The sequence below is a fragment of the Antechinus flavipes genome, chromosome 2, assembly GCF_016432865.1.
Source record: "Antechinus flavipes isolate AdamAnt ecotype Samford, QLD, Australia chromosome 2, AdamAnt_v2, whole genome shotgun sequence".
Lineage (NCBI taxonomy): Eukaryota > Metazoa > Chordata > Mammalia > Dasyuromorphia > Dasyuridae > Antechinus > Antechinus flavipes.
Genome location: NC_067399.1, coordinates 471,685,098 through 471,711,808, shown reverse-complemented (window position 1 = coordinate 471,711,808; position 26,711 = coordinate 471,685,098). Strand labels below are relative to the sequence as shown.

The following is a 26,711-nucleotide window of genomic DNA, read 5'->3' as shown; positions in this document are numbered from 1 at the left end:
CTTGTGAAGCATGATAAATGTGGAAATATGTTTAGAAGAACTGAGCCTGTTTAACATTTATTATATTACCTGCTATCTAGGAGAAAAGGTGAAGGAAAGGAAAGAAGAAAAATTTGGAATACAAGATTTTGCAAGGGTAATGTTAAAAATTAACTTTTCATATGTGCTGAAAATAAAAGGCTATTTTAAAAGATTATTTCATCAATTACTGTGACTGAAAATGATTTTTTTATTATAAGCTTAACAATAAAAACAACAAATAAACATACAAGGTAGCAAAATATTCTCCCAAAAAGTTTAACAAGGCAGAAACAGACAAATTAACAAACCACAGACTAGAAAAATACTTTTGTTCTGTGCCTTTCTAGGATTATTTAGATTTCTGCTACCTTTAACTCTATTTTATTTCTTTTTTTATTTAGTAGTTTTAGTCACTGTGTATACAGTTCTACTTCTGATTTTACCTAATATTTTTCACATTTTTTGTATGCTTCATAGTTAAAGCATCACAATATTGCTTTATAGTAATAAGATTTTATCTAGCCATTCTCTAATTGTTTAATAATTAGGTTGTTTCAAATTTTTCTCATTGCATAGAAAACAGCTACTAATATTTTTATTCATATAAATGAATAAGTTCATTTTCATTTCTATATTATTTTTAGAGACATTGATGAAATCACTAGTTAGAAACAAGTTTAGTGACTCTTAACTGTATGCTGCCAAAATATTCTCCAAATTATCATGATTGTGTTCTCAACAATGCATTTGTTTTCTTTTGATTTGTTTCTTTTGTAAGCTTTTAAAATAGATTCAATTAATTTTTTCTTAATCTAGATTTTTAGAATATATGAATATTTTTAGAATATGAATCTTTTTGAGCACCATTTTTGCCTGCATATCAGAGATTAATATATATGTGTGTATATATAATGTAATTATTTTTATGTTAATATGTCTGATTTCTATAATTTATTCTTTTCCTCAGTCTTTCTAGATTATTTTTAATTTCCATAGGGACTTAAATCCTTCATTCATAGAATCTTTATTAATATTATTGCATTATGGTAGGTTAAACATTACATAGTTTCTGCTTTCCTATATGTGCTTAGCCCATGATCCACTTTTAGAGGAGTTCAGTGAACACTGAAAAAAAAATTTTTTTTGAATTTGTAATTTTTAACCTACATAATTTTCTCCTTATAGCTACCTTAATATGCTTTAGCTCCATTTCTTTATTATCTTTTTGATTTATCATATATCAATAAAGAAGTTTTGAAATCTCTAAGTATAATCATTTAATTCTTATATATATATAAAGTTTTACATTGAGTTTTTCTTTATGAATTGTGCAGAATTAAGTGAATATATGCACATATACTTACAAATATTTGATTATTATAGCCCAATTCATCATTTATAAGAATCTTAAGGAAAATATACTACATTACTTTCCAGTTTGAATTTAATCAGTCAATATCATTATTGCTACGTGTGCTTCTCCTGATTTGATAGCAATGTGATGAATTTTAGAGTAACCTTCTATTTAAAATCTATTGATATTTCTTAATTAAATGTGTCCCGTAAGCAACATGTTGTAGTTTAACAAAACTGTAAGTCTTTTGCACTTTAATTGAAGAGGTTGGCCAGTTTGTGTCCAGCTGTAGTCTTTAGTGGTTTTTTGTTTGTTTGTTTTGTTTTTTAAACAGAGAGGAGGTACAAAGTAGTGGAGAGTGATCTTCTTGGGAGGCAGGAAGTCCTGAATTTAAAACCTATTTCTAACACATATTAACTCTACCTAAGTAATTATGAACAAACTACTTAATTCAGAAAACATTTACTTCATAGTAAGCATTTAATATTTATTGAATTAAATTTCTTGCAATTTGCTGAATAATTAAATTTAGTTATAGTAGGTATTTAAGTTCTCTGAGGCTTAATTAATTCTCTAAGACTATTTTCTAAGTTAAATATAAGTTATGTGAGATGATGAACTCACACATAGTTGATATCTTTTCTTCACCTATTCAGAATAAAGTATAAAACCTTTTAATTTCATTTCTATTAATCCAAACTAAATAGAGCAACTCCAAATGTTGTTGCTATTATTGTTGGACTTGAGAAGTCTTGATTTGGGATTACCTTACTCCCCTTCATTTTAATTGGGCCTTTTGTCTTTATCTGACATATTCTTCTAAAATCTTCAATGAATCAATATTCTAAGAGTCTTATCTTGTTTATTTGTATGTACCTTATGGGTCACCTGTAGGCTTTTTGAAGAACTGGTTAAAGACCCAGCTCTGTAAATTTTTTCAAGTATATTTGCTATCTCAAATACTCATATACTTTCTTCATACAAAACCTTTAATTTACCTGAATCATTAACATTGGATCCATGGCTTAAGTGCTTTAATTTTTTAAATGCTGGGTTCCATTTTCTTAATTGTTAACTTTTCCTCCCTGAAAGATCTGCTCTGATGCCAATTATGATTTCTGGATCAGTGATTTCTTCACTATTCACTATTCACAACATTGGGTAGTATTTTTCCCTACCATTGTAGTGGTGTAGGTTAAATATAATCTAAATTAAATTTTGTTTTTGAAATCTTTAATTGTATTTTAATTTAGCTAGTTGTGTTCACCAATTCTGAAAATACTCTGACAATTTCAGTCAAATAACAAGCATTTATTCAGTGTCCACTATGTGTCAGGCAATGTGGTAGATGATGGGGATACAAAAAAAAAATCAGTCTCTGCCTTCATAAGAGTTTACATTCCATTGGGGAAATCATATACACATAGAAATAAATACAAAATGCATACAAAATCAATACAAGGTAATTTTAAGAGGAGGCACTAATAGCTGAGAACATAAAGGCCTCACAGAAGTAGTGCTCTTTAAGCTGAGCTTTCAAAGAATTTAGGGATTTTGAGAGATGTGAGAAGGGAAGTATATTTTAAACATAAGGCTGTGTATGAAAAGGCACAGAAACAGGAGGGGAGAAGTACCCCCCCACACACACACACATACACATACATTTATGCACACATATACACACACGAAGAACAGTATGAAGGCCTATTTAATCACAGAGTATATATAGGATAGTAATATATAATGAGAAAAGAAAGGTAGTTTAAAAATGAATTGTGAAAGACTTTAAATGTCAAACAGAGGACTTTTATATGTGATCATACAAATAACAGGAACCATAGTAGTTTACTGAAAATAGGATTAATATTAGACTTGTGCTTCAGATATATCACTTTAGTAGCTGAGTAAAAGATGTATTAGAAGACGGGAGACCAGTTAGTGTCTAATAGACACTAATAGAGTATAGTGTACTCCTAAAATGGTGGCTCTGTGAGAGAAGAGGAGATGGATGTGGGAGATGTAGAAGTAGAAATAAAACAGATTTGACAACTGTTTAGATATTAACGATAAGGAGAATGAATCTAAAGTGTTGAACCTGGCTGACCAGGAGGATGATAGTGCTTTTTGGCAGAAATAGGGATGTTAGAAAGAGATATTAATTTGGGATGGGGTGGGAATGGGGAATAATACATTCTGTTTTGAGTATGTTGAGTTTGATATGCCTACATTATTCAGTTAATAGAAAACTTTCTGAAATGTAGTCTCCAGAGTCTTTTTTTCCCCCTAAGTTCTCTGGGTTGTCAGTAATATCCAAATTACAGCATTGTGATATAACATTCAGGTCTGTTACTTAAATGTGTTTTCCAATAGTCTAGATAATTGTATGAGACTGAAGTTTAAGCTGCTGTACTTAAAGTAATTGCATTTTTCACTGAATTAAGTCTGGATTTAACTACCACAGATTTCTGAAATTTTTTTTTTTTACTGTATTTTCCATTTACTTATTTTTTATATCTTAATTTTACTAATTTCTTCTTTCAAATTCTTTTATTGCCAGTTTTTACTCAATTTCTTTGAAACTTTATTTACCTCAGGACATCTAATAAAACAACAATGAATGGATTTCTTTCTTCTATCTCCATTCCAGTCAATTCATAGTATTTTAAAATTTTATTAATAGTCTTCATTTTGCTCGCTTTAAAGTTTGGTTATTTTCAAATTTTTTGTATGAACTTTTACTCAATTTCCATGTCATTTTTGTACAACATTCTGGATCAACATCCCAAATTTCTATCTTTAAAATAAAAATCATTTTTGTCCTAGAAAACTAAAAGTTCATTGGTCTTCATTAAACAATTTCCATAAGCATACTTCTCACTGACTCATATAATGTTAATTCTAAGAAAAATGGTCCAATTTATTTAAAAGTTAAAAAAAAACTAACTTCTATTGGTATCAACTCTTGTAGGGTATCACACATCATGTTTCAGCATGAAAATGATGTAAAAATAATTAGTAAAAGCTTTATGAAAAAATTGTAATTTAACAAAACTCAAAATATACAAATGATTAGTAATTTTAAATTTTTGTTTAATTATTGGCAAATTGTTACTCAATTTTTTTAATATTATAAATTCCTTTATAGACAGCAGGGTGCATATATACATATATATTTGTGTGAATATGAGGAAAGAAAGTACACAGAGGAGAGAGAAATGTGAATAGAAGCATATCACTTTAACACACCAAAAACAATTACAGTGACAAACTGTGACCAAAGAGAATGAAAGCTCCATCTAAAAGGTGACTACATTTACTAAATTCCCAACATTACTTTCCACTGTGAACTCTTTGATGTCTAATCAGAGCTGAACTGTGCCTAAATGCATTTCCACAATGAATACATTTATATGGTTTCTCTCCAGTATGAATTCTTTGATGTCGAGTAAGATTTGCATGCAGGCTGAAGGCTTTCCCACATTCATTACATTCAAAAGGCTTTTCTCCAGTATGAGTTATATGATGTTGAATAAGATATGAACTTCGAATAAAAGCTTTTCCACATTCATTACATTCATAAGGTTTTTCTCCAGTGTGAATCTTCTGATGTTTAGTCAAAGATGATCTGTCACAAAATGCTTTCCCACATTCACTACATGCATAAGGTCTCTCTCCAGTATGGATTCTCTGATGTTGAGTACAGTCTGTACTTTGACGGAAGGTTTTCCCACATTCACTACATTCATAAGGCTTCTCTCCTGTATGAATTCTCTTATGTTGAGTAAGGTGTCCACGAAGTCTGAAGGCTTTTCCACATTCATTACACTTATATGGTTTTTCTCCAGTATGGACTCTCTGATGTTGTCTAAGTAGTGCACCCTTACTAAAGGCTTTCCCACAATCATTACATTTATAAGGTTTCTCACCAGTATGGACTCTCTGATGTTGAGTAAGGAGTGCTCCCCTACTAAAAGCTTTCCCACATTCATTACATTCATAAGGTTTCTCTCCAGTATGAATCCTCTGATGTTTGGTCAAGGATGATCTATCACAAAATGCCTTCCCACATTCATTACACTCATAGGGCTTCTCTCCAGTATGAATCCTCTGATGCTGAGTCAGGTGTTTACTCTGACTGAAGGTTTTCCCACAATTATTACATTTATAGGGTTTCTCTCCAGTATGAATTCTTTTATGTTGTGTAAGATTTCCACGAAGTCTGAAAGCTTTTCCACACTCATGACATTTATAGGGTTTTTCTCCAGTATGGACTCTCTGATGCTGCATAAGTAGTGTACCCTTACTGAAAGCTTTCCCACAATTAGTACATTTATAAGGTTTTTCTCCAGTATGGATTCTTTTATGTTGAGTAAGATTTCCTCTAAGTCTGAAAGCTTTCCCACATTCATTACATTCATAGGGTTTTTCTCCAGTATGAATTCTCTGATGCTGCATGAGGAGAGCACTATTACTAAAAACTTTTCCACATTCATTACATTTATAGGGTTTCTCTCCAGTATGGATTCTTTTATGTTGCAATAGAAGTGTAGTCCTATGGAAAGCTTTTCCACATTCATTACATTCATAAATTTTTTCTCCAGGATGAATTTTCTTATGTTGAGTAAGGTGTCCATGCAATCTGAAGGCTTTTCCACATTCATTACACTTATAAGGTTTCTCTCCAGTATGAATCCTTCTGTGTTGAGTAAGGTTTCCACGAAGTCTGAAAGCTTTCCCACAATCATTACATTTATAAGGTTTCTCGCCTGTATGGATTCTCTGATGCTGTCTAAGTAGGGCACCTTTATTAAAAACTTTTCCACATTCATTACATTCATATGGTTTCTTCCCTACACAGATTTTCTGATGTCCAATTAGATGCAAATTACACTTGAAAGTTTTTTCAAATACATCACATTCAAGGTCAATCTCTCTTGTAGGAACTCTTTGTTCAGTAACAAGGACTGAATTCAGACTAAATTCATAACACTCAGGGTCTATCTTTCCAGTGAAAGTTTTCTTTGGGGAAAGTGTAACTTGTCTCAGATATTTTTCTTTGTTATTTGGCTGCTTTTCAAACTGATCATCAGACTTACAGACTTTTCCTATTTTAGAGTACCATAGACCATCCCTTGTGAATCTTTCTACTGCCGCCTCCTGAGGTATTTCCTCTTCAAAAATGCCCTGTATGGGAATTGGATCCTTGACTTCAGGTCTAGTCTCCCAGTCTGAAAGAAAGAAAGAAAAAATGCAACTATGCCCTAATCTTTATGCTGGAAGATATGAAACTACCATGCTTAAAGAAATGAATTTACTAACATAAGAATAGGAAAGAGAAATAATAAGAAGTATAAAATAAATGCTTTGAATACTTTCAAATAAGACCTTGCAGTTGGAGAAAGAATGAGAAGAGAACATTGGTGGTTAGATACATATTTAGTGTGCAAGGAAAATAAAGTCAATTAAGTCAATCAAGTTGAAATAGCCTAAATAGATGTATTATAGGCAAAGATGAAAAGCAGGATACTATGAGACAGGCAATCCGGAAGTCCACAGCTTTATTGTCCCATGACATTATTATAATAGCAACTTTCCAGCAGATCTTAAGACACTGCCACCAAAGAAATTCTTTAAAGCAACTATTTCATATCTGTGACAACACTCCTGCAGTATAAAACCCTCTAACTCTTCCTATCATAACTGGGTACCATCTACAGCCACAGTAATACCCATCTTTATGTAGCTCTACCTTTATTGTCATTTTCTACATACTCATCTAGTCCTCATCTAGCAAGAAGTTAAAGGGTAGAGGCAAAATATTGATACTCCACTATTTGAATCACTATAGTCACTTGTCGCATTTTATTCTCCTGAAATTACTAGATTTTATGCATTTATCTATTCTGACTGCTAAGAACTACTTTAACTATTTACACCTGACTTCCTCTATTTTACTGCTAATTCCCAAATTCCCAGGCCTTTAGCCATTCTTGAATTTTTGACAAGTGAAGAACTACAAAAGTGGTTTCCTTTTAAAGGATAAAGATGAAGTATGGGTGGGATTCTATTGACAAATTCTTCAGGGGAGGTCACTCCTATAAATATAAGAAGCTCTGAAAAATGAAATTCTGACAGACATGAAGGAAGCAATGACAATATAGAATTCCAATAAAGAGGAAAAAACATTATTTGAAGAAATGTGGATACACAAAGAGTTTTTTAAAAGCTATGAACAGAAGAACATGGAAAGAACAATAGGTAAGTATAAAAGTGAAGCAGAGTACTATAAAAGGTCATAAATTCTAAAGCCAAAAATTAATTCAAACTGGTGAAGAAAACTAAGGACAATAAAAAAAGGTTTCTTTAATTTATTTTGTTTTAAGCTATTTTGTGTCAAAGATAAGAGGATCTTTAAGTAGAATGGATGATAATGTGCAATTTTTATTTTGCTTCTATTTTTTTCTTGTCAAAGAGAATGACCTTGGAACTGGAAAAAATGGAAATGGCTAATACTAAATGATAAAGAATGTAAATGAAGGATAAAGAATATATAGTTTTCCTTGATAAATTCAAGTTACCTGGTCTAAGATGAACTACAACCTTAAGTATTGAAAGAACAGGAAAAAGTAATTGCTGAGCTACTGTCATGGAAAGCAAGAGAAATATATCCAAACTGGAGAAGAATAAATGTTACCCTAATTTTCAAAAAAAAAAAAGTGAAAATAATGTAATCTGCAAAACAGTGTCTCAAAAATGTTAGTGCAGTTTAAAAATATCAAAACTTAAAAGAAATGACTTTTGTGATTGAGTTGACCTTGATTTCTTGACAAAATACTAGAATTATTATTAAAGATCTGCCATGTGAACATCTATAAATAGAAGTATTGTGGAACAAATAACCACCATAATTTAATCAAGAATAAATCATACAATCCAATCTTATTTCCTTTCTTGACAGATTCACTAAACAACTAGGCTATGGAAATACTGTAGACAGGAGTTACAAAGAACATGGCAAAGCATTTAATAAATCTTTCATGTCTCTTGTGGAAAACAGGGAGAGATATAGGTGAAATAATATCATTAGGAATATTTGGAACTAGTGAACTGGCTAGAAGCCAAAAATGGTCATTAATGTCTGCAAGACAGTATCCACTTGAGCACCTTAGAAATCTATGGTTGATTGTATGTTGCTCAATTAAAATATGCTTATAATTCACATTTATTTAATAAAAATTTTAAACAAGATAAAATCAAACATAAACCCAAGGGACCCCTCTAATTAAATAACTGAGATTGATATGAAATTGTACTAAGGGTAAATCTAGTTTGAGCCACTTACTAGCTGTATGACTCTGAGCAAGTCATTTAACCTCAGTTTGCTTATCTGCAAAATGAAAATAACAATACCTACCTTGCTGAGTTCTTGTGAGATCAGATAATTGTACAGCATCAACCACAGTGCATGGCACATAGTAAGTGCTACATAAATGTTAGTTATTATTTTCTGTGAATTCAAATCAATGACCCAACTCTATTATTATTATGGTAAGTTCTTATCACTAATATTTCTATTAATATTATGATGAATAATTTTGAAAGAGACCACAAAACCATACTTGAGAACTGCATATTCTGTCCATATTTCTTGTACTTAGTAATAGCTTTTGTTTCTTATATTTAGTAATAACTTGTGATCTAATCTAATTGCCTTTGATTTTACTTCTTTATTGTCTGCTATGTATACCAATTGAAAAAATGTAATCAGAATTCTTTAGCAAAAACAGTAAATTCAATTATTGTTCTGTAAGAAATGATCAGCAGGATGAATACAGAGAGGACTAGCGAGACTTACATGAACTGATGCTAAGTGAAATGAGCAGAACCAGGAGATCATTATACACTTCGACAATGATATTGTATGAGGATGTATTCTGATGGAAGTGGATTTTTTTGACAAAGAGACCTAACTCAGTTTCAATTGATAAATGATGGACAGAAGCAGCTACACCCAAAGAAAGAACACTGGGAAATGAATGTGAACTATCTGCATTTTTGTTTTTCTTCCCGGGTTATTTTTACCTTCTGAATCCAATTCTCCCTGTGCAACAAGAGAGCTGTTCAGTTCTGCAAACATATATTGTAGCTAGGATATACTGTAACATATCTAACATATATAGGACTGCTTGCCATCTAGGGGAGGGGGTGGAGGGAGGGAGGGAGGGGAAAAATCGGAACAGAAATGAGTGCAAGGGATAATGTTGTAAAAAAATTACCCTGGCATGGATTCTGTCAATGGAAAGTTATTATTAAATAAAATAAAATAAAATATTAAAAAAATAGTAAATTCTGTCACTCTAACAGATCTCCCCCAAATTAAAGTATCCCTGGATAATAAAAATAAAATATCTCTGGAAGATATAAATATTAAAGGAGAGAATAAAATTTGTTTCTTTCAAATGCCCAATAGATATATTAATTTTATATTCATTATATTCAAATTATAAAACTCTTCAGAGACCAAATTATGTTACTCTCATCTTCAAAATAAAAGTTTTCTTTAACTTCTTGACTTATACTTCATGCTTCCTTGTTATAATTATCTATTTATATTTTTGGTTTCTCCATTTACTAGTTACCATCACCTCTACCCCAAACTAGAGTCCTTTCCCTTCTTTGATCTTCTTTTTTTTTCTCAATATAGTTAAATGTACATTTTATTATCCTGATTTCTTCACCTCTTCTCAGCTCATTTATGAATTATAACATACCTGACAACATTCTTTCAGGATCATGCCATGCTTCTATATTCATCCTTCCATTAATTGCTTTTGTTTCCATCTTCTGTACAACTTTATAATATCTAAAGTAATTGATGAGTATCCTGTGTATCCACATTAGTTGCTATAAATGACTCTCACCTTTTTTCCTCATTGAATTGTCTATTTTTATGTCCTTCAGGTGGAGTTGGTCTTTCAATACATATTATCTTGGACAGAAACAGCACATGAATAATGAGCTGGGTCCAGAATTGAACAGGAGGAAGACAGCACTGAATTGCATTTGGAAAAATTGTGCTTTAATAATTCCAAGCTGTTCTTAACACTAAAACATATAAATTAATATTAATATTCATCCAATGAGACTATATGGCTGAAAATAACAAAATAACACAATCTCTAAAGAATTTAAATTTTGATCGACAGTCAAGGCAAGAGATATAAGAATGTGAAAACATAATGCCAATGAGGAATTACATACAAGAAGCATATACAAGATTTCCAGAGATACAAGTTAGAAAATCAGGCAGGTCAGTCACATTTCAAAAACAATTGATAGATAGGAAGAGTGCTGCACTGATATTCACGTAATAGAAAAAAATCTGAAGACCTAGTTTGTTAAATAGTTCTTCTGTGAAGCAATCTGTAGGTTCAAAGTCATTAAAATACTGAATTAAATAAATAAAAGGTAGGAGAATATTGGCATAAAATATAGGACTCAAGGGAGTATGTTATATTTGGTTATATTATGTTAGGTACATTTATTCATTCAATAAGCATATATCACGTATCATACTTTGTGTAGAATATTGTGGTGGGTGTTCGGGAAGAAAGATAGTTTAGGTAATAGCAAATCTCTACCCTCATGAAGCTTACTGTGTACCAGAGGAATAAGAATTAAAATCTATTTCAAAAAAAGGTACATCAGAATCATAAAACAAAGTGCTACACAAGGTCAGAAGAAGAAAATTATCAACTAAGAAAATCTGTGAATTCTTCAAGGAGGTGATGAAAAAACAATAAAGATTCAAGTGATATTCTGTATTCTAAATTTGTAGTAGGTTATGTTGTGATGTTATGCAATATGATGCATCAGGAAAATCAGTTAGCTATGGAAAGCAAGTCCCAGAAAATTCTGAAACATGTAGAATATAGACAGTCAGTGAATGGAAATAAGAGAGAAATCTTGGTGTTCATGGAGCTTAAAGCTTATGTACACAGAAAGCTTGTAAGGCTGAGATTATTCCTGAACACATTTGCCTATCTGTCAACAGGATGAAAAAGACTTAACTTTTTTTACATTTCCTGAGAGTCCAAATTATTCTATAACTTTGGTACAACTGAAGATAGAGAAATTGGTTATATCTTCTCCTTGAGTGAAGTATGAAAGATGGTATAATGAAGGAGAGAGATGAGGAAAGGACTCTATAGGCAGGGCAAATCCTTTCTGATATCTTGAACTTTATGCTTTAATAAATTCCAAGAGGAGGAAAAAAACATAAATATGACATCACACCTTTAAAAATTAGAGGAGAACTAAATGTTATATATTTATTAGTTATAGTTGAAGGGAATTTATAATGATACATGTTAGGTGGTATAACAGTAGTTAAATAACTAGACTTGGAATCGGGATGACTTAGGTTCAAAAACTTCTGACACCTATTAGCTATGTGACTATAAGCATATCACTTACCCTCTTTCAGCCTCAGAGATAAAGTGGGGATAAAACCTATAGCACTTGCCTTACTGGGTTGTTGTGCAGCTCAAAGTTTGTACACAAATAAAATCAATGCAGCCTGAATTAGAAAAATAAAAAGATATAGATTGGGAAATATTTTTATTAAGCAATTCATTCAAGTTGTACATATTTGTAATTTCATGTACACATAATTAAATTTTTAAAGTAATTATGATAAAAATCTAATACCTAAAATCTATAGAGAACCGTCACTAATATACAAAGTTAAGAGTCACTGGACAAAAACACATCATGTCAAAGAACATGAATAAATATTTTGGTGGCAAGGAGAAAAGAAAAAAATACAAACTATCAGTCATAACCTGAAAATATTCTCTAAATTACTATTAAAAATAATCAAAAACTGAAAATTAAAGCCTACCTGCTATGAAATGTTACTTATACTATCAGCCTCAGTTTGAAGCATAGATTGGTTTTGCTGAATTATTTTTCTTTTTTATTCTTTGTGACAAGGGATGGCTCACTGCATAAGGGAGGAGGACATATCTATTCAGAAATTAAGTTAATATAAAATAGATACCAATAAAAGTTTTTAAGCTGTAGAAAAATGAAAACTACACTGAACTATCACTTCACATCTATCAAGTTAACAAAAAATATTAAAAAAAAAGGAAAATTAATTTTTGAAAAGACTGTAGAAAAACAACACTTCCAATTTCTGGGCTGTAGAGTTATAAAGTAGTTTGTTAATTCTAGAAATCAATTTTTAATTTTGCAAAAAGAAAAACTATTCATAGACCAAAAATTACAGACTTAAAACTGGAGGGGACCTCACCAGTCATATTGTACCCATACTCCAACAAGCATGAAAATATTCATAACAGCATTATTTGTGACCAAAAGATATAAACAAAATTTGCATTCAATGAATAAATGACAAATGAGAAGGATTCAGAGAAACATGTAAAGAATTGAATGAAGTGATGAGGAGTAAATAAAGCAAAGTAAAAAAAAAAAATACACAATGATTACAACCATTGTAAATAAAGGCAACATGAAGAAGGGACAAAATTCTGGTCAATTATCACAATCAATGTTAGTACCATACTATCAAATTTAAAGGACACATACTCTTCCTTGTTTGTTCCTATTCCCTACTCCATTTGATAATTATCTATAAACTGTTTTTCAGTAAATATACTTTGTAAAAGGACTTGTTTAGAAGTACATTGTTAAGTATATGCTGTGTCAAAACAAGATGTATCAATAATTTTATTTTTTTGAAAGATGAGTAGGAATTCAACAAGCAAATGGGGGAAGGTAAACATTCTAAACATAGGGAGTAGTCTGAGTAAAAGTATGGAGGGAGGAGGGTATTATAGCACATTTGGGGAATAGAGAACAAACTAGTTTGCTTGGAACAGAGTATTAATAATAATTTGAGTTTAGGCAAGACAAATAGGGTAGTATCTGAATGTGAAAGATCTTAAATACCAGACAAAGGAATTAATTTTTTTTTTCAGAAGGCACAAATAAATGCCACTGAATACTTTTGAGTAAAGGAGTGAAATGATCAAAAAGTTATTCTGAAAGGCATGGAAAGGATTGATTGGAGAAGTAAAGGGTGAAAGAAGACCTGATGAAGGTTACTGAAATAGTTCAGGTGAAAATGAGGACCTTTACAAACATGATACTATTGGGAATAGGGAGGAGGGAGTGGAAGCAAAAAATATTGTGAAGACTGTAATTATAACATCTAATAATTAACTGAATATTAGCAGTGAGAAGAAAAACGCAATGGTACAACAAACAAGAGTGAAATCAGAAAGAAAAGCAGATTTGGGGAGAAAGACAATAAGCCTAGTTTTTGAAATAATAATAGAATACCTACAAAATGCAGAAGATTCTAAGGGTTTTAGTAGAAGGAGAAATGAATTCAGGCTCACTCAATATCAGATATTCAAGTAGAAAGGACTGGTGGACAGGTGTAAGGTAAACTTAGCATGCTTGTAAAACAAAGCCTAGAAATGAAAATGTTATTACTATACAAAGCAACACTGAAACCATCAGAAGGAATTAGCTTTTGGGAGGAGGGATGTATAAAGAAAAATCTGACTAATTCTAGGAAGATGACAATAAAGCAGAAAAACTGTGTAAAAGGTTAAAAAAAAAAAAAAGCTCAGGATACTATATAGCATCACCTAAGTAAGGGAAAGTTGAGAGGATCAAAAAAGGAAGATCAGTATTCTAAAAGAATAAAGGTGGATGAAAAAGAGAAAAGTCATAAAATTCAATCAGAAAGACATCAGAAGTCACATTCAAAGAACTATTTTTGAAAATTTTTGAGGGTCAAGGTTAGGGGAGGGAGAAATAACTGAAACTGTACTGCAGTGAAAAAATTTTTAGCAGTGGGGATAATGTACAACTTTGAGAAATTTGCAAATGAAAGGAAAAAGAGAAAATGGAAGGGTCTATGAACACATAAAGACAAAAACTTACAGTCATTATTAGGTTGTTTAATAAATGTTTATTAAATTGAATTTAATGCTAGCGATGAAGACTAATCAAAAGATTCAGGCTCAGGAAAAGGATAATGGGAATTGGATCCAAAGAATGATTAAGTAAAATAGCTTTCAGGAGCACAAAATCAATCTCAGTATATTCACTGATGTTTTTATGGACATGGCCTTTGAAGAAAAATATCCCCTCAATTAAACTATACTATTGGTTGTGAAACCTTTACTTGATGACTCCTGTAAAATGAAACCTACACCATCTGCTGAATCTATCCATTCTACTTTAGGACAATCATTAAGAAGTTTCCTCCTTACATAAAGCATAAATACACCTTCCTGCACCCTGTCTTCATGGTCCACCAAAACAAATTTAATCCTTTTTCTACAGATAACCCCTTCACTGCTCAAAAACAGCTACCATATACTATCTAACTTCTCAAAAGTTCTGGGCTAAACATCCAGTTTTTTTGTTTGTTTGTTTAATTACTGGTACACTGGAAAGAGCACTGACTTTGGTGTTACAGGACCCGAGGTTTCAAATCCCAAATCTGCTCATTCTATCTTTGTAACCTTGAGCAAAGCATTTAATCTACCTGAACCTCATTCCTCATTTATAAACTGGAGGGGGAATGATTAGATGTCATTTATATTCCCCACTCCAGCTTTATGATTTCAAGATTTATAATTCTTTATGATCTATATTCCAAGCTACCTCAGAATGGCAAGAAATTCCTGTCCTTGGAAATCTCAAGTCTCAAGGCTTCTTAACCACAATCTTGGTTGCCTTTTTATGCATGTTTCTCAGGGCAATTCCTTAAGTGTGATACAAAGAACTGATTATAATACTCCAAGATTTAATCTGGCAGGGGAAGACACTAAAAGTCAGGGGACCAGGACCCTAATCCTTGTCATTATGTCACTCTTAATGTTAGCTTTTTTTGGCTGCGGGATCACACTGCTGATTAACTCACATGGAGATTACAGTCTACTAAAACATGCAAATCTTTTTTCATGTGAACTGTTAAGCCATGACGTCCCCCCTCTTGTATTTGTAAGATTGATTTTTTTAAGTGTTAGACCTTACACTGATTCCTATTAAATTTTGCCACAATGTGAAATTTCAGCAAAATGTTCTGTCAAGCAAACTCTTTTCAGACTCAGAATCTGTCATCTATCTTGTTTGTTTTCCCTTCCCATTTTTGTGTCATCTTTGTTCATGGTTCTTTAGAGAAGTTGAGAGATATCTATTTCATTCAAACTGAAGAGGTGTACAAAAGAAAGAAAATGTAGGAATGACACAATTATTCAAATATATTTAAGACTATTATATAGAACAAGGAATATGCCTTCAGTTTTTTTTTTCCCACAAAAGGGCAGAACTAGGATGAAAGAAGAGCAAGAATCTAACACAAGCAAATTTGAAATCGACATAAAAAAAAGACTTCACTAAAAATTACTGGTACTTGGGGCAGCTAGGTGGCCCAGTGGATAGAGCACCAGCCCTGAAGTCAGGAGGACCTGAGTTCAATCTGGTCTCAGACACTTAACACTTCCTAGTCGTGTGACCCTGGGCAAGTTACTTAACTCCAATTGCCTCAGCAAAAAAAAAAAAAAAAAAAAAAAAAAATATATATATATATATATATATATATATATATATATATATATATATATATATATATATATATATATATATAAAATAAAAAAATTACTAGTACATTAGAAAGAGAGCACTGACTTTGGCATTGCAGGACCCAAGGTTTCAAATCCTAAATCTGCTCACTCTATCTTTGTAGCTTTGAGCAAATCATTTAATCTAACTGAACCTCATTCCTCATTTATAAACTGGAAGGGATATGATTAGATATCATTTATGTCCCACACTCCAGCTTTATAATCTCAAGATTTATAATTCTTTATGATCTATATTCCAGATTACCTCAGAAAGGCAAGAAATTCCTGTCCTTGGAAATGTTCAAGTAGAGGCTTCATGTTTATTAAGAAAATAATACACCATCACCTCTCCCCAAATACCAGAGCCTAAAATAACCAAAATTGTAACTCAAACAGGAAATAGTTTTAGAAATTTGTTTGCATTTTTGCAGATTCAAGCAAGTACCATATTTTCTATTTGGTTGGGATGTTCTTTGGCTTTTTAGGATTTCTGAGTTGGTTACATTTATGTCTAATTCAACTCTTAAGATTACAAAAATTTTTGACATATTGAGGTGAAGTAATGATACTTGAAGGAGTTCAAGTCAAATGACCTCAGTTTTCTTTATAGGGCAGTTTGAAGATTACAAATCCTAAATTACTTACAGTGATTCCAACGTGGTTTGTTCCCTTACTCACCTTTGCAGTTACTTCTTGAGATTTTTCTCTCTACTATCCAAGGCTCTTGTCCTTGTTCCAATTGGGAAATCACAAATGGTTTTGAACCTTGATGCCCTATTCACATGGAAATATGAAGCATTTGGATATTTATGCAAGAGACAAAGAACCGACCTATAAAAATCCAAATCTCTTCTTAAGGATCTCGGAAGGATGAGATCATGGCAACATAAAAGACAAGTATCTATTTCAGAATTTACAAAGCATAGATACCTTTCCAATAGAAAGGAGATGAAACACCCTGTTCCGGTATTCAAAAGGGATTTGGATTTTGGGATCACTTAAATCCAAAGTCAAATACAAATAAACACCTCAGAATGCTTTCCCCTATTCCTACATAAACACATATTTTATATCTGAGAAAACAAAGATATTCTAATAGGCAGACTGTCCCGGAGTCACAAAGGAAACCTACTCTTACCCAGTGAGACCAGGTTCCTGTAGTTCTCCAGCATTACATCCTTGTATAGATATTTTTGACTAGAGTCCAGTTTCCCCCACTCCTCCTGGGTGAAGTCAACAGCTACATCCTTGAATGTCAATGATTCCTAAAATACCAAACACATTTCAGTTTAACCTAGGACTATCCATTAACAATACGAAGAAGAGTAAGCATCAGAGTACAGAACTGACAGGATTATATGTTCTGATAAAATTTAGGAATTGGAGAGTTCTAAGGCAACTAAATTATTTTCTATTGTATCCTTATGCTGGTCAACACATGTACAAGACATTAAAACATGTACAAAACATGGTCAATGTCCTTGAAAACATAGAGTTTTGTTTAGTAGAAAATATACAAAGGACAAAACTGGAGAAGACAATACTTTACACAGAGTAAACCACTAAATTGTGTGAAACAGAGTAAGTCATGTAAGTCCAAAGAAGAAAGAGACTCACCTGGCTTCAGGGACAAAGGAAGACTTCACAGAACAAGAGAACCTTAAAGGTAAAAGAGATTTTGGAGGTATGTAGTACAACCTCTTAGCTAACAAATGACAATCTCTGGACACAAACGACCATTTGCAATATCCAGGATATACCTGAATGCTTCCAATGAATTATGTCCTCTTAAGACAAACTGGTGCATTTTTTGTGAATCTCTAAATGTTAGGAAATTTTTCAGTCTTATCAAGCTAGAAACTGCTTCCCTTTATCTTCACCTAGTTTTCCTGTTTTCCCTAATGAAACTACAAAGAGTAAATCAAATCTGTATCTTATCATTATCACAGGATAGTCATTCAAAAATTTGGAGGAAACTATATGGCTATTAAATCTTCTTTTCCAAGGCTAAACATTCAAGATCCTTCAATCATTTCCCAAACATCCCTTTCATGCTGCTGGCCATCCTCTTCTAGAGGAACACCAATTTCTCATCTCCATTAAAATATGACAGGAGGAACTCAACATATCACTTCAAAATTAGCATGATGAACCACAATACAGTATATATTTCATCTACTTACTATGGTCATTACAGTTATGCTAAATTATGCTAAAGATAGCATTAATGAAATTTTTGTCAGCCATATTATATTATTATATCATATATCATAATATTATCCATCATATTATTATATCATATTATATAATAATAAGCTCAAAACCAAATAATACAGCAAATATAATGGGCATTCAAGTCAACTAATATTTGAAATAGTCAACATGCCCATAATGGCACTACCTGGAGTGCCACTTAAAGATTACCATTATCTCCCAAAATTCCTCAATTTGAATTCATTTCATTTGAAATCAAGTATGACTTTTCCAAACATTCTGACATCTATGCATTAAATGAGCAGGCATAACAAGTTTTAGAGAATTTGTAGAAGAGCTTTTATCTGGACCTTGTGATTACTATTCCACATCCAATTTTTAATAATGTCACAAAAGCTGGGATAAGAAGATCCTTGTACTGATCACAGCCTGATTACCAGGCTGAAATCACTGTCTGATACTGCTATTTGCTCTGACAACTACTAGCTTTCATCTCCCAAATTCATAAGGAACTAAGGCTGATAGGATCTAGACCTTATAGATTATAAAACAAGTTGCACCTACTATTTATTGGATGACCAATTAAGGGACTATGTCATTCAAGGACTATTTTCAAGGGACTGTATTAGACCACCAAAAAAACTATATCTCTTGTGTGTGTCCTAGCCCTGAATGAAACTGTTCACAGTGAAGAGATGTTCTCTGGGTGATAAGAGTGTGCTTGTATGAGACACTGATTATATTCTAAAAAGAGGCGAGAAAGACCCTAGCTGTATGACTATAAGTTACTTAATTTCTCAATGTACTAGACAACCCTCTAAGTCTATTAGTTACAAAGAAAGTAATAACTTTCATTGGTAGGGAGAGTTTCCTATACCAAAGAAAAAACATAGCTCTAGCCCCTATTATTCTCCTTGTGCTCAAGAAATTTCCAACCTAGAAGTGTACATGACAGACAAACATGCAGTACTATATAATAGAGAATAATCATAGTGCTTAACAGAATAAAGTATGTGAAAATCTGTATAATGACAAGTATTAAAAACCATGCAAGACCAGAAATGAAAGGGAATACCAGCTGTGTACTGGGGGAATCAACGAAGGCATTGTGGAAGAGGTATCATTTCAAATGTAGCAGTGGATGGAAGATTCAGAGAATCAGATTTAGCTTTATTTAACAATTAGAGTTGTACAAAAACAGAATAAACTGCTTTGGAAGGGAGTAAGTTCTTAATCATTGTAGGTCTTCAAACAGATTACTTGCAAGGAATGCTCCCTTCCTGAAGTGCGGGCTATATTTGAAGACCTCAGAGATGCTTTCAACAATAAGAATATCTGATACCTGGGCCTAGATGGGACATTATTTACTCTCTCTCTAGTGTGAAATGATTTACTTTACCTAGATTATTGTCCTTCATTCTCAAAGAGGACCATGACATCAGGGAGGAGATGCCATGACATGCAAGTGAATTAGATTTAAGTCAGGAAGGGCTGACCTAAATTGCATGCTGAATTAATAGCAGAGCCAGAAAAAGAACTCTGTACACTGAACTAATAGCAGTGTCAGGAAAAAATTCAGTTCTCTTAACCCTCAAATCAGTGATTTGGTAAAGACAATGTATATATTTGTTTTGGAGCCTAGAAAGATAAAGAGATTAAATTAACATTAATGAAAATTTATTAAATGTCTATGATGCATATGATATGCTAGATATTAGGGCTACAAAGACAAAAATGAAACAAATTCTTCAATCAAGCTTACATACAACCAGGAGTGATGTAACATGTATATAAGTAGATACAAAGTATACATAAAGTAATTCCAATTTCAGTGTGGGAGCATTAGGAGAGAAGCTTCATGTAGGTGGAAATATTTGAGCTGCACTTTGTGAAAAATACAACCTGTTTAAAATGATCATTTAATGACAGGTCCCAAGAAGACACTATGGTTAAAAGTGTGGACAGCAGTACATAGCATGTGAGTATACACAGGTACATGTATATGTGTGTGCATGTTTACAAGTTATAACTAAAATTGATAAATTAGTTTTTAAGTTGTACAGAGTTGTTGAATTATGTTACAATAACATCACATATATATTCATAAGTTGTCAACTGGATCAATATTTCTGGTCGATTAACTTGTCCTTATTAGCTTTTTATTCCTTCTCTAATAGAAAAATATCTTCCTTTCTTCAAGGACAAATTCTATGCTCATCCTCATGAAGTCATTTCCTGTCCCTCTTTCTCTTAGTTATTTTATTTTCCTTTCTTATGCAATTTCTAATGTTAAGAGCCTAAACAGAAGGCAGCTAGGGATTAGAATGCTTCAGGATGGTCTAATGTGCAGAATACTCATATGTCTAAATTCAAATTTGTTCATAATTTTTTGGTATACCCATTACTACTTTCTCCATGTGCAGCCTGCCTCTAAATGGTATGGCAGAACAAGTGTCCAGTTCAGCCTTTTGCTGCAGCCTCAAATATATAATCTTGAAAAATGTGACCAGTAATGACAGTTCAGTAAAATGCAATTATTTGTCTATAGCTATTAACTTAAGTGAAGAAACTGCTATGACTCTTCAGTTAAGTTAATCCATACAAATTCCAATTATCTGTGAGACAAATGCCAACTCTTAATGTTTTTTAACCAGTAATGCTATACTAGAATCTAGTTACTTTAAAATAAATCAATTATCCATTGTTGGTGTTAAAAGTAGTGAGTCTGGTCAGCACTCTGAAAATGGCAAATAAATTAGAATATGTAAAAATCAAAGTGTTAAATGAATATACTAAATGTAATCTATGATGGATAAAACAAAGCAAATGGATTTTAAATAATCAACTGAGTTGCATGTTTTGAGAATATTCCTAAGTATTGGAACAGTCATTCTGAAAAGCAATTTGGAATCCTGCTGAAAAAAATTACTTAACTATGCCCTTAATTACAGACCTTACTAATTTTTTTGGTTTATATATGAGGATCTAACACATGTTGATTTTACAAATTACTAAAATCCCAAAATCTTTTTCAAATTGATTACTGTCCTCCTTTTTATCTTTGTGAAGTCAATTTCTTAAGTATACAACTTTATATGTATCCCTAATAGAATTGATCTTAGATTCAGGATCTTTTTAAGTCCTATTTATCTAATTGTTAGTTATCCCTCCTAGCTTTGTATGTCTGTTAAGTTGTATTAGGATAATATTTATTTTTTTTTATCCAAATCATTAATAAAAATGTTAAATAGCACAGAGCCAAGCACAGATTCCTGTGCCAGATCCCTGGCACACACCATTGAAGACATAGTCACATAAAAAATGTGAGACCATTCATGTTTATTCTTTTTAGTATAGTCATTCAACCAGTTCATATGCATTTAAAAGTAGTATGCAGTAATCCTTTCCACATCAGGAGGGTTAGTTCCTCCCACTCTCTCCTCACCCCCCCACAATCTGGAAAATGCATATAAAAGATTTTGACCCTCCCTTGGGTACCATGGAAAAAACTGAATATCTATGGCATTTAAAAAAATATATGTTCGTATTATACAATACTATACCTGTATTTTATGCTTTTCTGAATTTCTAAACTTGTTCTAAACAATAATATTGTCTGTTGGCCTTCATGTGCCATCTACGGCTTTCACAAAACTCACCCAAAATTCATATTTAATTTCTTATGCTAATCTGCAATATATTAAAAACTGCAATGGGAAAAGTTGTGATGTAAAAGGGATAATTGTAGTCTAATCCATCTCTATCCAGAGTTTCTAAAATAATAACTTAATGAGATATTTTATGAATAGTTATATTCATCCTAACTACCTACATCATTCATTCTGCCTATGCAGAAACGCTGAAATCATCTCCAATTCTCTTGTCCTTTATACTAAAGCAGTCATTGTTTCTTCACTGTTTTCTTTTCCCTATCTCAACTCCTCACCCTAAACCACTCATTATTTCAGTCAATCCTAAAATAAATTTCATATCTCTTTAAATTGCCATTCAAAGTCCTCTACTATATGTAGCCCATGCTATAGATTTGTTCATGCTATAGAACAAATATATTTCTCATTGCTTCCTAAAATAGACCCTTTGTTTTGGCCAGATGTCTCTTCACTAGTTTTTTGTGAAGAAAATTTTCAACCCAGTTTCACACTTTGAACCATGTTGTTCTCTCTATCTGGAATGCCTTCCACCATTTCTAACAATATAATCCTCAAGTCCAATTGAAACCTCATCTCTTCCAGAAAGCTTTCTTTGCTTATTATAGTCATACTTACCTTTCTCTTCTCTCAACTTTTATGACATCATCTACACTATTTGCTTTAATCTAGCACTCATGTACTTTCTTAAATTATTTTTTATCTATGTTAAAATTATAGTCATCATTTTATGAATATATTTTGTCTCTTTGAGGAAAATGTATGGTTCTTAAAAACAAAGATTGGTTCCTACTTTTTTTGCCTTGTTCACTACCCCAAACTCATTATATTAAAACATCCTGCTAAATGGAGAGGAAGGAGAAGACAGTCCCTATCAACACTCCTTGTCTTCTGGGTGAAAACATTTGGGGACTCAGGCTTTGGACTGGACTTTTTGGAAAAGGAATCTCTAAGAAGAGGAAACTGGAAAGATGAACTTTTTCTTTGTCCTGAAATGTCAACCTACCTGGGATCTGGTTGTCAAGAGCCCTGAAGTCATTCCTTCCCTCTTAGAACTACCCTCTTGTGAAGTACAGATTCCTAAGAAGGCCAAGCTGCAAAAGAGAAAAGAATCATTTTTCCTACATTCACTGGGTAGCAAAGGACAGAAGGGTTTGCCCCCCTGCCCCAATGTTATGAAGGAGAAATAAAGTCAAAAGGACCTAGAAATAACCTGATCCCAATAATCCCAAATAATATCTAACATTTATATAGCACTTACTATATCTCAATAATTGTGTTAAGTAATTTATAATTATTTCATATGCTACTTATAACAACCTAAGTAGGAAGATGCTATTTTTAATCCCAATTTTACAGATAAGAAAACTGAGACAAACAAGTTATGTGACTTGTCCAGTATCATTAGCTAGTGTCTGAGGCAAAATTTGAACTCATGTCTTCTTTCCAGGGCCAGATCTCTGTTCACAAGAACACATGGCTGTTCCAGTTCAAAGTGAAGGTACGCAAGTACTCTTCTGGGCTCAAAGTCTTCCACGTGTTTTCATGTTAACAATCAGTTTCTAGTCCCAACCAAAAAACCACCTCTCAAGAATACCAGGCTAGCTGAGATGTCCCTTAGATGGGTTTTTCTTTTTTATGCTACCTACTTGCAAAGTACTTACAAAGCACCAACAATCCAAGCATTTTACTGTAGGCCTAGGTTTTCAAATTCACAATCTCAGAAATGCCACAAGCCCTGCTCATTGCTATATTTGAGAAAACTCCCTGCTTCTCTTTCTCAAAATCATCCTTTATATTGCTTGAAGAATGGCGATACAATTAGCATCATCAGGGGGCATAGTACCCACCTTACTAAGCAAATTTTCTAGGAGAAAGGTCATTCCAGATCAAAGAATGTTGCAGTTTTCTATAAGCAACTGGTCTAAACTCAAATTCCTCTCTGGACAACTGATTCTTTGCCCCACAGTCAGTAATTCTCACCTGTCTCCTGAAGCACCTGGGTGAGATTTTCCAAGGCTAGTTTCTGGATATTCTACTTTCACCCCAATCCTGTTTACCCAAGCAGATTGGTCAGGAATCAGTTCAGTACCAGTCACTTTCATGACCTTACTCAGCATTTTCGGAAGCTCTGAGCAAAGGTCTCAGAGCTCAGGTATGCATACTCTCGGCATATATATTTATATCTGATTCCCAAAACCTGGGAACTCAGTAGCTCTCCCGGACCTTCATTGTGGAGCTGACATCTCTGCTTCTTCATTAGGAAACCTTTCCTCCGGTGCTCAAAGCTGGAAGCCTGAAGTCTCTACATCGCTGCTGTGAACAGAGAGAAAATGACAGTCAACATATAGAGCCTAGCAACTTCAGTCACAGTGTGAATCCTGCAAAGCACTTGGGAGACAGCCAGAAAGTCGGGCATCTGAATGGGCACTTGATGAATTTCATTCATTCAACAAACACTTGGATTCAATTCAATAAATATTTAATAAGCATCTACTAAATGCAGAGCACTGTGCTAAGAGCTAGAGAGACAAAGAAACCTTACCCAGATAGTATTATTCTACTGGAATGCAAATACAGGGTGCCTCGGATAGTATCTTTGTGTTCACACGCAAACACACGCACGCACACAGAGCTCTCGCCTGACACTCGCACATGATCTCTTTCTCCGGCGTAGGGCGTGGAGAGGATAACACGTCCTCTCGCTGCCCCATAAGCCCTGCTCCAGTTGACAGCTAGGCGGGAGTTGGTGGCTGGCTCGTTAAGTACCTGGGACTAAGTCCGGGTATTGGCCTGACCTCCAATAAGAGAGGGTTCGGCCGAAGAACCAATTATGGCGTCAAGCCTGCGCGCGCATTACCAGACAAAGCTTGAAAGTGCGCTTGCGCCTAGAGAATCTCTTGGGACTACAACTCCCAGAATAATAAGGGCCTCTCTTATTCCCCCTCCCTTCAATACTCCCCAATCTCCTGCGCCGGTCTCCCACACCTGAGCTCCGCCAAGCCAGTAGCGATTATTCTGCCAGTCAGAGGCGCCGACTAGCTTCGCACTCCTCCCTCCACCCCTAACAATCCTAGGTTTTCTCTGTGAGTAGCCCGTCTCAGCCCGTCCTTTGGCATTTCGCTCTCCAGTTTGTTTTCTATTAGGGCTACACGCTTGTCGGTTTTCAAGAAGCGAAGGGAACCTATACGGCTGACGACGAGCGAGGCCGTCGAGGGAGAAACCTTCCAGGGACCGGGCCTGCGAGGGGAAGAGAGCGGAGCTTTAATACTAGAGCAAAATTCCTGTAGAGCAGGCAATAGGGCCTTATCTATGAGGAGAAATTAAAGCCTAACTAATCAACTGGAGAACTTTAGGGTTAAGAAGAAGCCGTGTAATGTAAAAACTCTAAATAGCGGGCAATCTTCCTTAAGCACAAGTCTAACTGCCACTCTCATAAAACACTTAGAATAAAACAGAAACTCCTCGGCAATCCAGTCCGTCAAATAGCCTGAAGCACCTGCCGTAGACCAGGCACTATGCTAAAGTGCTGAGGATACCAAGAAAGAACAAAAGCAGTCCCTAATGTGAAAGTATCCTTCTTAACTGAATTTTTCTTCTTATGTTATCTTTCAAATACTCTTCATTCCAACCAAACTGGATACCAGCTCTTTCTCCAAATTCAGTACTCGAAATTTCCTACCCATGTGACGGCATTTTTCCGAGCAGTCACAAAGCAGGACCTAGTCCTGTGCCTGGAATCCATTTTTTTTTTTCTCAACCCTCCAGAATTCTCCACTTTCTCTGTGAAATCTTCCCTCATCGTTGCTCCCATTCCCTCAGGGCTCTCCCCTATTTAACTCAGTATATTTGTTTCTGTATATGTTGAAATGTACAAAAAATATTGGCATCTGAGATGCCAGTTTGTACCAATAGAATTTTCTATAACAATGAAATCACAGGCCAAGTTTTTTTTTAATGGTAGATAGGAACTAGAAATAGGAAACAAAGGACTGGGAGTGCGGAGGAAGAGACATCGCTGAATGACAAGGTGGAAAATGCTGAGATACACAGGACTCGGGGCTAAAACTTGACATTTAATATTTTTATAAAATTTGAGGAAAGAGTAAACAGTGAAATTTTCAAGTCTAAACTAGCCATAGAAATGCCAAGTTCATGGAGAATAAAATTCAGGAGAATATATAATCTGTGAGTGGACAGAAAGTCGGAAATTGAGTTTTAAAGTGGATAATGGAAGGAACAAAATGCAAATGACATACAAAAAAAAATGTATATGCATGATAAATTGAAGATAATCCCAGAGGGAAGACACTAAAATTGAAAACTGGGAAATCTCAGAGAAAGCACTAAAACTGAAAACTGGGAAAAGCTTAATTTTTAAAAGTTTTTTATTTTCAAAACATATGCATAGATAATTTTCAACATTTACCTTTGTAAAACCTTGTGTTCCAAATTTTTTTCTCCTTTTCTTTCTCCCATTCCTTTCCTTTGACAGCAAGTAATCCAATATATGTTAAATATGTGAAATTCTTCAATACATATTTCCACAATTATGCTGCACAAGAAAAATCAGATCAAAAAGGGAAAAAAAATGAGAAAGAAAACAAAAAGCAAGCAAACAAAAAAGGTGAAAATACTATGTTTTGATCCCCACTCAATCCCCACAATCCTTTCTCTGGGTGTTTTTCATCACAAGTCCATAGGAACTGGCCTGAATCACCTTGCTGTTGAAAATGTTGAAATGAGCCATGTCCATCGGAACTAATCATCTCATAATCTTCT

General features: G+C 33.5%; 1 protein-coding gene across 2 annotated transcripts; it reads right to left on the bottom strand.

Moving 5' to 3' along the window:
• Window positions 1–2,665: 2,665 nt before the first annotated feature.
• On the bottom strand, window positions 2,666–24,778 carry LOC127550604 (zinc finger protein 420-like). Of its 2 annotated transcripts, none has more exons than XM_051979694.1 (6): window positions 24,699–24,778; window positions 23,913–24,245; window positions 22,936–23,023; window positions 17,186–17,312; window positions 16,726–16,821; window positions 2,666–6,603 (listed from the first exon to the last, which is right to left on the bottom strand). In XM_051979694.1, the coding sequence occupies exons 2-6, from the start codon at window positions 24,047–24,049 to the stop codon at window positions 4,706–4,708; spliced, it is 2,346 nt and encodes a 781-aa protein (XP_051835654.1). In that variant the 5' UTR covers window positions 24,050–24,245; window positions 24,699–24,778; the 3' UTR covers window positions 2,666–4,705. The 2 variants fall into 2 exon arrangements, with proteins under 2 accessions (XP_051835654.1, XP_051835653.1); XM_051979693.1 differs by lacking the exon at window positions 24,699–24,778 and adding an exon at window positions 24,475–24,691.
• Window positions 24,779–26,711: the final 1,933 nt, after the last annotated feature.

Coding starts and splice junctions, on each gene's coding strand:
- LOC127550604 (XM_051979694.1), bottom strand. CDS start 24,049: ATGCTGAGTAAGGTCATGAAAGTGACTGGTACTGAACTGATTCCTGAC. Junction 17,313..22,935: donor TCTTGACAACCAGATCCCAG/GTAGGTTGACAT, acceptor TTGGTATTTTAG/GAATCATTGACATTCAAGGA. Junction 16,822..17,185: donor CAGGAACCTGGTCTCACTGG/GTAAGAGTAGGT, acceptor CCATGTGAATAG/GGCATCAAGGTTCAAAACCA.